Raw genomic sequence first — 13,669 nt, 5'->3', positions numbered from 1 at the left:
AAAATGCATTTGTTTATATCTAGACTCTTTACTTACCAGCTCCTTGACCCTGAACAAACTATTTTTCTCTTTGTGCCTTAATTTTTTCATAATAAGATAGAGAATAATGGTGTTTGATAGAGAGTACCTCATAAGTTGATATGATAATTAAATAAGATAATATATATAATTGATGAAGCCATTGCCTTGTACATCTAAGCCACAATTACTAGTTTTGTTGTCATTTGCCGTTGCTCTTCAAGGATCAGGGATGTGTTGAAGGACAAAACACAAAAAAACAAAATAAGATAACAAAAACAACAAACAAAACCTTATATTACTTATGGGATATCCAAAAGTTAATTAAATATTACACATTAAGATACAATTGAAAAGAATAACTTCAAATCTCATGAGAACTTGTAGATATAAAACTAGATTTTATTGGAAACCTTGGAAGGTATGCAGCCAAACTGCAAAGTTTGAGGGCACAGTTCTTCACATGACCACTCTCACGTCTGGCACCACTTGCAAATTCAGAGGGCTCCCCAGACCACCCTCTGGCTTGATAATTTGCAGGGACTCACAAAGAGATTACAGATTACAGGGATCCAGATTAAAATCAGCCAAGGAAAGAAACACATAGGGTGAAGTCCAGGAAAGTTCCAAATGTTGATCTGCCAGTGTCGTCTTCCCATGGAGTCAGGACATGTTCTTCCAGCACCAATGTGTGACAGTATGCATGATTGCCAACCTGGTAAACTCATTCAAGCTTCAGTGTATAGAGTTTTTATGGGGCTTCATTATGTAGGCATCATTGATTGATTACTCAATTGCCTGTATGGTTGAACTCAGTCTCCCAATGGACTGATACTGTGTAACCCAGAGCCTTGTCCTAAGTCATATTGTTGGTGTTTATGACATGGCCAGCTTTTGCTTTAAAACTGTTAGTGGTGGCCAACCCTACCTGAAGATCTGGTATGGCCAGCACCCATCATAAACAAGCACACTTCTATCAACTATGATACATTACCTCCCAGAAGCTGAAGACAATGGTGAGACTTCTCTTTGGACAAGGCCAAATTCTTTACTACACAGGAAGATACAAGACACTGATGAAAAGGAATGATCTTTACAAATGAAAGTCTAACATAATTATCTGTTGAAAATACCAAAGTTAAAAACAATCTTAAAAATATGTATATAAGAGAAAGATCATGGAATGTTCTTCCATTTGTTTGTATCCTCTTTTATTTCCTTGAGCAGTGGTTTGTAGTTCTCCTTGAAGAGGTCTTTCACATCCCTTGTAAGTTGGATTCCTAGGTATTTTATTGTCTTTGAAGCAATTGTGAATGGGAGTTCACTCATGATTTGGCTCTCTGTTTGTCTGTTATTGATGTATAAGAATGCTTGTGATTTTTGCACATTGATTTTGTATCCTGAGACTTTGCTGAAGTTGCTTATCAGCTTAAGGAGATTTTGGGCTGAGACAATGGGGTTTTCTAGATATACTATCATGTCATCTGCAAACAGGGACAATTTGATTTCCTCTTTTCCTAATTGAATACCCTTGATTTCCTTCTCCTGCCTAATTGCCCTGGCCAGAACTTCCAACACTATGTTGAATAGAAGTGGTGAGAGAGGGCATCCCTGTCTTGTGCCAGTTTTCAAAGGGAATGCTTCCAGTTTTTGCCCATTCAGTATGATATTGGCTGTGGGTTTGTCATAAATAGCTCTTATTATTTTGAGATACGTCCCATCAATTCCTAATTTATTGAGAGTTTTTAGCATGAAGGGTTGTTGAATTTTGTCAAAGGCCTTTTCTGCATCTATTGAGATAATCATGTGGTTTTTGTCTTTCGTTCTGTTTATATGCTGGATTACATTTATTGATTTGCGTATATTGAACCAGCCTTGCATCCCAGGGATGAAGCCCACTTGATCATGGTGGATAAGCTTTTTGATGTGCTGCTGGATTCTGTTTGCCAGTATTTTATTGAGGATTTTTGCATCAATGTTCATCAAGGATATTGGTCTAAAATTCTCTTTTTTTGTTGTGTCTCTGCCAGGCTTTGGTATCAGGATGATGCTGGCCTCATAAAATGAATTAGGGAGGATTCCCTCTTTTTCTATTGATTGGAATAGTTTCAGAAGGAATGGTACCAGCTCCTCCTTGTACCTCTGGTAGAATTCGGCTGTGAATCCATCTGGACCTGGACTTTTTTTGGTTGGTAAGCTATGCTCATGGGTAGGAAGAATCAATATCATGAAAATGGCCATCCTTCCCAAGGTAATTTACAGATTCAATGCCATCCCCATCAAGCTACCAATGACTTTCTTCTCAGAATTGGAAAAAACTACTTTAAAGTTCATATGGAACCAAAAAAGAGCCCGCATCGCCAAGTCAATCCTAAGCCAAAAGAACAAAGCTGGAGGCATCACACTACCTGACTTCAAACTATACTACAAGGCTACAGTAACCAAAACAGCATGGTACTGGTACCAAAACAGAGATATAGATCAATGGAACAGAACAGAGCCGTCAGAAATAATGCCACATATCTACAAGTATCTGATCTTTGACAAACCTGACAAAAACAAGAAATGGGGAAAGGATTCCCTATTTAATAAATGGTGCTGGGAAAACTGGCTAGCCATATGTAGAAAGCTGAAACTGGATCCCTTCCTTACACCTTATACAAAAATCAATTCAAGATGGATTAAAGACTTAAATGTTAGACCTAAAACCATAAAAACCCTAGAAGAAAACCTAGGCATTACCATTCAGGACATAGGCATGGGCAAGGACTTCATGTCTAAAACACCAAAAGCAATGGCAACAAAAGCCAAAATTGACAAATGGGATCTAATTAAACTCAAGAGCTTCTGCACAGCAAAAGAAACCACCATCAGAGTGAACAGGCAACCTACAAAATGGGAGAAAATTTTCGCAACCTACTCATCTGACAAAGGGCTAATATCCAGAATCTACAATGAACTCCAACAAATTTACAAGAAAAAAACAAACAACCCCATCAAAAAGTGGGCGAAGGACATGAACAGACACTTCTCAAAAGAAGACATTTATGCAGCCAAAAAACACATGAAAAAATGCTCACCATCACTGGCCATCAGAGAAATGCAAATCAAAACCACAATGAGATACCATCTCACACCAGTTAGAATGGCAATCATTAAAAAGTCAGGAAACAACAGGTGCTGGAGAGGATGTGGAGAAATAGGAACACTTTTACACTGTTGGTGGGACTGTAAACTAGTTCAACCCTTGTGGAAGTCAGTGTGGCGATTCCTCAGGGATCTAGAACTAGAAATTCCATTCGACCCAGCCATCCCATTACTGGGTATATACCCAAAGGACTATAAATCATGCTGCTATAAAGACACATGCACACGTATGTTTATTGCGGCATTATTCACAATAGCAAAGACTTGGAACCAACCCAAATGTCCAACAATGATAGACTGGATTAAGAAAATGTGGCACATATACACCATGGAATACTATGCAGCCATAAAAAATGATGAGTTCACGTCCTTTGTAGGGACATGGATGAAATTGGAAATCATCATTCTCAGTAAACTATCGCAAGAACAAAAAACCAAACACCGCATATTCTCACTCATAGGTGGGAATTGAACAATGAGAACACATGGACACAGGAAGGGGAACATCACACTCTGGGGACTGTTGTGGGGTGGGGGGAGGGGGGAGGGATAGCATTGGGAGATATACCTAATGCTAGATGACGAGTTGGTGGGTGCAGTGCACCAGCATGGCACATGTATACATATGTAACTTACCTGCACATTGCGCACATGTACCATAAAACCTAAAGTATAATAATGATAATAATAATAATAATAAAAGAAAAAAAAAAAAAAAAAAAAAAAAAAAAAAAAAAAAAAGAGAAAGATCATCCAAGTGAAAATAAAACCCCCAGCTGGAGTAATTTAAAAATCTAGAAATTTGGCGGCCAAAGCAAAATTTGAGGAACCATTTGCATGGAGATCAAAATGAAAATAAAATTTTGAGTCGTATAGAGAAGAAAACTAGCAAGAAAGTTCATAGTGCTACTAAATAATTATTGTGAAAACTCAAGGAAAAAAGGAAATAAAGTACATTATTTGCTTTGGCAGTTGTAAAGATTGCTGCATTCACTTGTAATTTGGAACAGAGAGGTTAGAAGGATTGAAATTATTGACTTACATGTGTATAGAACATTACTTTTTACTTGATTCCAAGGTAAGTACAAGGAAGTACTTAGCAAAAAAGGGTTATAGTGCTTTTAAAGTGGTATAGTCAGAGTAGTGTATGTTTTCCTATCTCTGTTAATGAAGGTACTAATCATAGAGGTTTTTTTTTTTAGTGATTGTTCCAGGTTGTAGTGTGAGGCATGGGCAGAGCTGAAACTAAAATCTTTGTCTCCTGACTTTTTGGGTTAAGTATACTTTTTTTCTAACTGCAAAATGATTCCTCTTGGAACCCAGTTAATAGGAGGTCTGACTGAATTTCCTGGAACTCTGGAGTTTCTCTTAGGACCAGTCTGGTTAGTCTTTTCTTGCCCTCTAGTTGATATTGGTTCTTCTGAAATAGTTTACTCACTAAACTCTTAAGCAAATAATGCTTTTTGAGGAACAAATAAAAATAAATCTATAGATTATTTAGATTTTCGAAATGCGTTTGAATAAGGCTCTTCACAATATTGCAACAGTATAGGTTCTGATGAGCAAAGTTTGACTGCCGTAACAATAACAAGTGGGATAAGATGATTGGAGCTTTCCTTTAGAGCAAACATTTAGAGGGCTCAATTTTTTATTTTTAAAAATAATTATAAAAATTATTATACCTGTTGCTATCAAATGTACTTTTCACCTGTGGAGGAACAACTGATGCTAACACGAAGTTAACAGCAATAGTAAGTGAAAATGGAAAACTGTTACATGGCAATGTTATTAAGGGGTCTCACCATAACACCTTATCATTAATTTTAATATGGATTAAATATTTAATATGCATTTGTATTGCCTACCCTGTAGTCAGAGCCGCTGTTTATAACCCTTTTTGTTTTTTTTTTTGTTTTGTTTTTTTTTGGAGACGTAGTTTCGCTTTTGTTGGCCCAGGCTGGAGTGCAATGGCACGATCTCAGCTTAGTGAAACCTCCGCCTCCCAGGTTCAAGCAATTCTCCTGCCTCAGCCTCCTGAGTAGCTGGGATTACAGGCACCTACCACCATGCCCAGCTAATTTTTGTATGTTTAGTAGAGACGGGGTTTCACCATGTTGGCCAGGCTGATCTCGAACTCCTGACCTCAGGTGATCCACCTGCCTTGGCCTCCCAAAGTGCTGGGATTACAGGTGTGAGCCACCACACCTGGCCTTACAACTCTTTTGACTGTTTGTAGCCTCATGATGGTATATAGACTTTCTATATCATGTTTACTTCAGATGGGGTCTTAGAATCTGTATTTGCATTTTAGTATTTTTAAACACCTATTATATGCCAGGTAGTGTCCTAGGCATTGAGGGATATGTTGGAACAAAAATCAGAGAGGGTCTCTGAACTTAATGGAGTTAATAGTCATCAGGAGAGATAGGCATTACTCAAAGAATCACATGTGGTTAAGTACTATGAAGGAAAGATACATGGTGCCATCAGACTGTATATTAGGGGGATTTGTCTAATCTAGGAGATACCTGAAGAAGTTATGATTGATCAGTGACTTGAAGGTAAAGAAGAAATTGTAAGAGTGTTTTAAGCAAGAAAGCCTCATGCATATGGGGCTATTGATGGGAAAGAAAATGGTGCGTAAAAGAACTGAAAGAAGGTGGCTGGGCACGGTGGCTCATGCCTGTAATTCCAGCACTTTGGGAGCCTGAGGTGGGCGGATTGCCTGAGCTCAGGAGTTTATGACCAGCCTGGGCAACATGGTGAAACCCCGTTTCTACTAAAATACAAAAAATTAGCCGGGCGTGGTGGCATGTGCCTGTAGTCCCAGCTTGTTGGGAGGCTGAAGCAGGAGACTCTGTTGAATCTGGGAGGCAGAGGTGGCAGTGAGCTGAGATCGTGCCACTGCACTCCAGCCTGGGTGACAGAGGGAGATTCTGTTTCAAAAAAAAAAAAAAAGAAGAACTGAAAGAAGGTGTGTGGCTGTAGAACAGAGAGCTAGAGGAGTATGTATGAGATGAAGCTTGAGAGATAGATAGAAGGTACATTATACAGAATTTCTTAATAGGCCATAATATAATAGAATTCCTTAGGATAAGGGAAGCCATGAAGTGTTTTAAGTGAGAGTGAGGCATAGTCTGAATAATTTCAGAAAGCACATTGGGTCTATAGTATGGATGGAGAATAGCTTGTCGGTGGGTTGGGGAGTGGTTGGAGAGTGAATGTGTGAAGATTATTGGAAGCGTATTACGATAGTTTAGGTGAGGCATGATGGTAGCCTCCTTATTGTGGTTCCGTCGCACGCTATAAAGAGTATGCAGAAAAGGAGGACTATCACCAAGTAAGTTCAAGAAGTGTTGTGTTAGGCAACTCTATTGCAGAACTTCTCAGGGCTTTTAAAATGCCCATGTGCATGGTGAAACTCTGTGAGGGGTTATGGGATGTTTTGTGGCATATATGTCTTGCCCCCCACAGGGTGGGCTCTAGAAAGTGGTGTGTAATACCTGTTCGTGGAAGCTCACTGGTAGGTGAAGATGCTTTCTGAGTGATAACATATGGGCTATTGCAAACATGGTTGGGGATTCCACATGCCATTTAGCAATAACTTGGGGATAACATGGTACGTGGAGATAGAAATGGAAAGCTTGTTTTCCTGGAGAAATCTCCCTATTTGTCATCAGGACAGAAAATTACCCTTGAAAGAGCCAGTCTTCCCCATTTGATGTTGCTCTTCTTTGGGGCCCATTTCCAAGTCCTGTGTTTTTCTGAATCTGTGTGCATGCTTGCACAGTGAGTGGGTGAGTTGGGGAAATTCTCAGCTGGAAATGTCAGAATACCCATTGATAGTTACTCTGTAGAATCTGAAATCTGGGGGACAATTGAGGGCCGTGGCGGTACCTCATGATAGCAGGCACTTTCCCTCCTTCTCTTCTGTCCTGAACCATGTTGGCCATTTGACCTCAGGCTTATTGTCTCTTGATTGCAAGATGGCTCTGTTAGCTTTAGGCTTCACAAATACATTTGAAGACAGGAATAGGTGGTTGGGTGGGTTTAGACTTAGCAGGTAAATGTCCTTTTCTCAACTGGCACTGTCCATTTGTTAATCCGTAAAGGAAAATTCCTGGTAGTTCCCTTTTTTCTCTTTGGTTGAAATAGGGTTTTATGGCTACCCTTAGTTGCAAGGGCAGCTGGGAAAGATGTGATTAACATAGACGGATTATGATCTGTCCTCTGGGGGTAGCAGCACAGTGTTTTTCTGTTGGTAAAATGTGGGGCTGGGATTGGAAGGCTCTTGGGTGTTTCTGCCTTGGATATCTTAGATAAGACTTCAATCAGCACCTGTGTGCTGATGATGCCCTTGTCTGCCTGAGTCACCTGAACAGATCAGCCCTCATGTCAGTTTCTCATGGATTCATTCAGGGACCAACCTTAATTCCCTGCCCTTTTCCTCCCACATCCATCCAGTCTGTCTGTAGGCCCCATGGATTCTTCCTCCCTGCTGAATGACCTTTTGTGTTAACTGACCGTCTAGCCTGCTTCACCTCCCTCTCCCTTTTCTCTCTCTTGTTTCTCTTATCAGCACTTTTTCAGTGCTAATAACTCATTTTTTTCTCTAGTGTTTAACATTTTATTGTTAATACTAGATAATATTAGATTGTGAATTTTTCTTTTGGCATACAGGTTTATGATTTAACACATGTGCTATTCATGTAACTACCATCATAATTATATATGTAACAATTCTATCATTAAAAAACCTCCTTGTGTTATTCCTTTATAGTTAGCCCATCCCTCATCCATAGCTCCTGGCTACCACTAATCTATTCACCATCCCTCTCTTTTGTCTTTTTTGAGAATGTCATATAAATGGAATCATATAGTATACAACCTTTTGAAATTGGCTTCTTTCACTGGGATAAGAATGCCTTTGAGATCCATTCAAGGAGTGTGTATAAACAATTCACTCCTTTTTATTGCTAAGTAGTAGTCCATAGTGTGGATATACCACAGTTTTGTTTAACTGTTTATTTTTGGAGGATATCTTGATTGTTTTCAGTTTTTGCCTATTATGGATTAAGCTGCTATGAACATTTGTGTATAGTCCTTTGTCCTCCATTTTTTTTTCATTATGGCAAAATACAATTAACATAAAATTTACCATCTTAACCATTTTAATTTATACAATTCAGTAGCATTAAATACATTCATATTGTTGTACAACCATCACCATCATCCATTTCCAGAGCTCTTTTCATCTTGCAAACCTGAAACTCTGTCTGTACCCATTAAACAATAACTTCTCATTATCCCATCTCTAGTTCCTGGCTACCACCATTCTACTTTTTGTCTCTAGGGTTTGGCCTTCTTTAAGTACCTTCTACAAGTGGAATCATACAGTATTTGTCTTTTTGTCTTTTTGTGACCAGCTTGTATAAAGGTTTTTTTTTTTTTTTCAATGATCACAAGTCTTTATTTCTCTGAGATAAATGCCGAGAAGTGCATTTGCAGGATTCTATGATAGTTACATCTCTAGTTTTTTAAAAAAACACAAACTTTTCCAAAGTGGAAAAATTTACACCATTTTACATTCTCACTAACAATGTTATAAGTTCAGCCATCTGCAGAGCTTGAATTAAATTTCTGGAGAGATGACCTATTGACTCTTGGGTTAGGTGTTTACCCTTAGAGCAGTCATCGTTGGTTGACTGATTTGGAAAGAATGGTTTACAGTAAGTACCACTCTTGTATTCATTCCTGTGGATTGGGGTGGATATAGAGGGAATATTGAACTCTCTTTCACAGAAGTAGGGCTGGGTAGAAAACGGTGTAGGTGTCCATTGCAGTAGTGGTTTCCAAATCTGTGTGTACACCAGAATCATCTGAGGAGCTCTTCATGATACAGATTCATGGGTTTCATATAGACCTACTAAATTGGAATCTGTTTTTAACAAGAGTTCAAGAGAGTTTTAAGTAGTCATGCCCACATCTGTTGGGAATGTTACATTATAATGTCTATGCACTTTTGAAAACTTAAAGGTTTTAGAAGCATATGCTGTACTATATAAACGAAAAACTTCCTGTTCTCTTATCTTTTCCTCTTTTTCTTTGGCCTTATGTTTATATTTTTGTCTCTTCTCTGATACTTATTCTATTTTTGTTTTCTCTCCTCCATTTAGTTTTCACTGGTGTCTATTTTTTGCAAGTGTCTATGGATAAGTGACTGTTATCTCTGCTCTTAGTCTGGAAATTGTATAAAGAGATTATAAACAGAGTTTGATCTTAGGCATCCAGGGTTCCTTTTCTTTCTCATTCCAGATCTGAATGGGTCTCACTGATAATTCTTTCCTTTTAATGGCAAAAGTAGAAAACAAGTTCCTGGGTTTAATGGAGAAAGCGTTATGTTTTATATTTAAAGGTTGACATTCTTAAGTAGGCTCACTCTTACATTTTATTTCCTTCTTTTCTCACAGGGAAGAGGAAGAACGTCTGAGAAATAAAATTCGAGCTGATCATGAGAAGGCTTTGGAAGAAGCAAAAGAAAAATTAAGAAAGTCAAGAGAGGAAATTCGAGCAGAAATTCAGACAGAGAAAAATAAGGTAGTCCAAGAAATGAAGATAAAAGAGAACAAGCCACTGCCACCAGTCCCTATTCCCAACCTTGTAGGAATAAGTGGTGGAGACCCAGAAGATAATGACGTAAGAGAGAAAAGGGAAAAAATTAAAGAGGTAATAAGCTGAGTTTTGTGATATGGAGTGTTTATGGATTTGTATTTGGATATAAACAAATATACATAATCTATGGTATCCTGTTTTGATCTGTTTGTTCTTGGGTCATAGTTGTAGTATAGTTTCCAGGTTGGTAATAAGGACTAGAACTCTTTCTTGTTTTTTTTTTTTTAAATGTTAATTATAATGTAATTATTGGACACTTAAAATATTTTTGATATTTTGATACAACTTTTGGATGGTTAGTGCAAAGTGAACAAAGAACACTCATTCTTTGTTCAGAGATCTTTTGAAATTCAGCATTTTATTAACAATATATCTGTATATAACTTCTTGTCTAAGCAGTTTCTTAAATGTTCAGTTACAAAGGGACTCTGCTAGATACTATGCAGGTCACCTCATAAACATGCTTCTAAAGAGCTAGCATTATATCTCCAATTTTTTAAGGAACATGTCATGGTATCCCTCAACTATACTGTAGATTAAGAACACATTCCTTCCAAAAAGTCTCCATGGATTGAAAAATGGGAAAGAATTGATTTCAAAATTCTTTAAATTTATTTAGCTTCTGAAGTCTTTCAATTTGTTATTCTGTAGTTACTTAAAAGTAAAGAGAATACCAGATGGGAAAAATCTAGTGAATATTTGAGTTAAACTTTGTTAATTAGAACTCCTAAAAATTCTGGGTGGAGTTTGTGATTATACTGCCTGTGAAGAAAAATATTTTATCAGAGTGTAATTGTACCAACAATATTTCAGAAGGTTTAATTATTATAAAGTAAGATAAATTTAGTTCAAGTAATCAAATATCTATTTGGATATGTTCTAGTAATGGATATGGAAGGTATAGCAGATACTTTAAGCTTAACCTTATGAATTATTATAAAACCTTGACCTTGATGGAGTAGAAATAGAGCTCTGCTCTGATTTTACCTCACCTCTAGAGTCTGTTTTATATGTAGACTACTTAAGGCACTTCCTTCGGACAGTGTTGGGAGAGACAGTGATAGATTTTTTTTCAGATGCCTGACTTGCTTTTTTTCAGATGTCATTACAATGTACTGTGAAATACTTTTTTCAAATACGTAATAATTCAGATAGATAACCATGTGTGTCCAGGGGACCCCCAGATGATCCTCAGGTTCAGTGACTCACCAGAAGTACCCACAGAACTCAGCATATAGAAATATGTTTTAGTTTGCTGAACTTTTATCCTGTTATTTTACTGAAGTTATTTATTCTTATAGCTTTTTTGTAGATTGCTTGTGATTTTTCTTATACATAGTCATGTCTTCTGTGAAGAGATACTTTGACTTTTTCCTTGTTGATTTTTATACCTTTTATATATTTTTTCTTGTCGTACTGCAGTGGCTAGGAGTTCTAATACATTGTTCAAAATAAGTGACGAGGATGGACATACTAGGTTTGTTCCCAACTTTAGGGGTTAAGCATCCAGTCTTTTGCCGTTAACTATGTTGTGTCAACTGTAGGTTTTTTGAAGATGCTGTTTATTAGGTTGAGGATGTCTCCTTGTAGTTGTAGTTTACTGAGAGTTTTATCATGAATGAGTGTTAAGTTTTATCAGATGCATTGTCTTCATTTTTCTCTAGATGACTGTATGATTTTTTTTTCCTTTATTCTGTTAACATGGTAAATTAACATTGTTTTTTGGATGTTAAATTAGTCTTATATTCCTGGGTTAAACTCCACTTTGTCGTGGTGTAGTATCTGTCTTAGATGTTGCTAATTTTTCTTAAGGAATTTTGCATCTGTGTTCTTGAGATACATTGGTCTTGAATTTCCTTGTAATATCTTTGCTTGATTTTGGTGTCTGATTAATGCTGGCTGCATAAAGCAAGTTGGGAAATGTTTAATGAATAGTATGCTGTTAAATGAATAGATTTTTGGTCTACTATTATATAATTCATCTGATATATAATTAAATACTCTGCTGTTGTATAACTCAGAACTCCTTGGATTGTAAGACACTGAGCTCAAACTAAGTGATACAAATAGTATTTATTGGTTTAATGGCTCTAAACAAGGGCTTCAAGTTTGGCTGAATCCAAGCCTGTAGATATTATTGTGAGTGTTAAGCATCCGTCTCTCTTTCCTTTTGCTAGTTTCTCCATGCTAGCAGAGAGCCATTATCAGCTCCAGGATTATATATTACGTAGACCATGAGATTGCAGAATAAAAAAGTCCCTCTGTCTCCTGGTATCTATAACAATATGTGTAAAAAGAACTTGATTGTTCCTACTTGAATCACATATGTCCACTCACTTTGTTTAGGGCAGGGGTTGACAGCTACAACCTGTGGGCCAAATTCTGCTTGCTGTCTGTTTTTTAAAAATACATTTTAGGCTGGGCACGGTGGCTCACACCTGTAATCCCAGCACTTTGGGAGGCCAAAGTGGGCGGATCACGAGGTCAGGAGATCAAGACCATTCTGGCTAACATGGTGAAACCCCGTCTGTACTAAAAATAACAAAAAATTAGCCAGGTGTGGTGGCGGGCACCTGTAGTCCCAGGAGGCTGAGGCAGGAGAATGGTGTGAACCCAAGAGGTGGAGCTTGCAGTGAGCTGAGCTGGCGTCACTGCATTCCAGCCTGGGCGACAGAGCGAGACTCCATCTCAAACAAAAAAATAAATAAATAAAATAAATTTTAATTTGAACACAAACATGTCCATTTACTTACATATTATCTGGGACTGCTTTTGTGCTGTAACAGCAGAGTTAGTTTGTTGATCTCTGGTCTAAGGATAGGGGATTTTCTAGCTAGGCTGAGTTAATTGATGGTAGAAGCAGAGCCTCTTGATTGACAGCTCTGTTATACGTAAGGAAAGGGGAGCTGTCCCCAAAAAGACTAACATTTCTCAAAAGGAAAGAATGCCAAACAAATATGTACCTCCTGAAGAAAGAGGACTTGTCTATTATGCCCGTTTTTTTCCTGTCATATAGATGAGATTAAACATAGTTATGTATGTTTTCATACTGATATAAATGTTAATTGAATAATATACTAATGTAGATCTAGAAGAATGGGCAAGGATATAGTAATAGAACCCAAAATTGTATGAAATAAAAAAATAGTTTGTGAAAAATTTAAATTGATAGATTATAGTTTTTCTTTTTTCAGATGATGAAACATGCTTGGGATAACTATAGGACATATGGGTGGGGACATAATGAACTCAGACCTATTGCAAGGAAAGGACACTCCCCTAACATATTTGGTAAGTTTACTTTTTCTAATTACTATTTCCATTTTCTACCTCCATCTTTTAAAACAAGATGTAACTTTTCAAAGTACTTCCTAAAATCTGAGTATTTCTGTGGAACTATGATTTGAAGAAACATGTATGATTTTTTGCAAGTGTCAGTCACGATTAAGTTCCAGTTGCTTTGGAGTACACATATATGTGGTAGATTTTCTATTTACATATGGATGCTTTAGTCATTTATCTGAGTATTTAAAAGCTTTTTTCTGGCATTTTTTTCTTTAGTGTCAGGAAAAGTAGGCCCCTACTTGTCATTTTTTTCTTCAACACAATACCTATTCTGATATTCACATTACAGAGGAAGAGGGGAGGGATAGGAAATTCTTGTAGTTCTATGTACATTTTTAAAAAAAGTGACATACCTGGGATGATTGGGTTACTGAATTCAGTGGGTTATGTTGTACATTCACAGTTCCTAAGGAAAAATTAACAATGTGTTCTGTGAATGGAGGTTTGGGGAAGAGCTGTGTTCATCTTGAGTTTGTTCATCCTACTT

At 37.3% G+C, this 13,669-nt stretch overlaps 1 protein-coding gene across 1 annotated transcript in view; it reads left to right on the top strand.

Annotated features, from left to right (window-relative positions):
- The window catches only part of MAN1A2 (mannosidase alpha class 1A member 2), a 167,766-nt gene that overhangs the window by 28,965 nt on the left and 125,132 nt on the right, over positions 1–13,669 (top strand). Inside the window, exons 2-3 of the mRNA XM_009245736.4 lie at positions 9,636–9,891; positions 13,032–13,128. Coding sequence (XP_009244011.1) covers positions 9,636–9,891; positions 13,032–13,128 — 353 coding nt within the window. The remainder of the gene's footprint in view (positions 1–9,635; positions 9,892–13,031; positions 13,129–13,669) is intronic.

The sequence above is a fragment of the Pongo abelii genome, chromosome 1 (assembly GCF_028885655.2).
Source record: "Pongo abelii isolate AG06213 chromosome 1, NHGRI_mPonAbe1-v2.0_pri, whole genome shotgun sequence".
NCBI lineage: Eukaryota > Metazoa > Chordata > Mammalia > Primates > Hominidae > Pongo > Pongo abelii.
The sequence above is the reverse complement of the archived record's forward strand: the minus strand, read 5'-3'. Positions and strand labels throughout refer to the sequence as shown.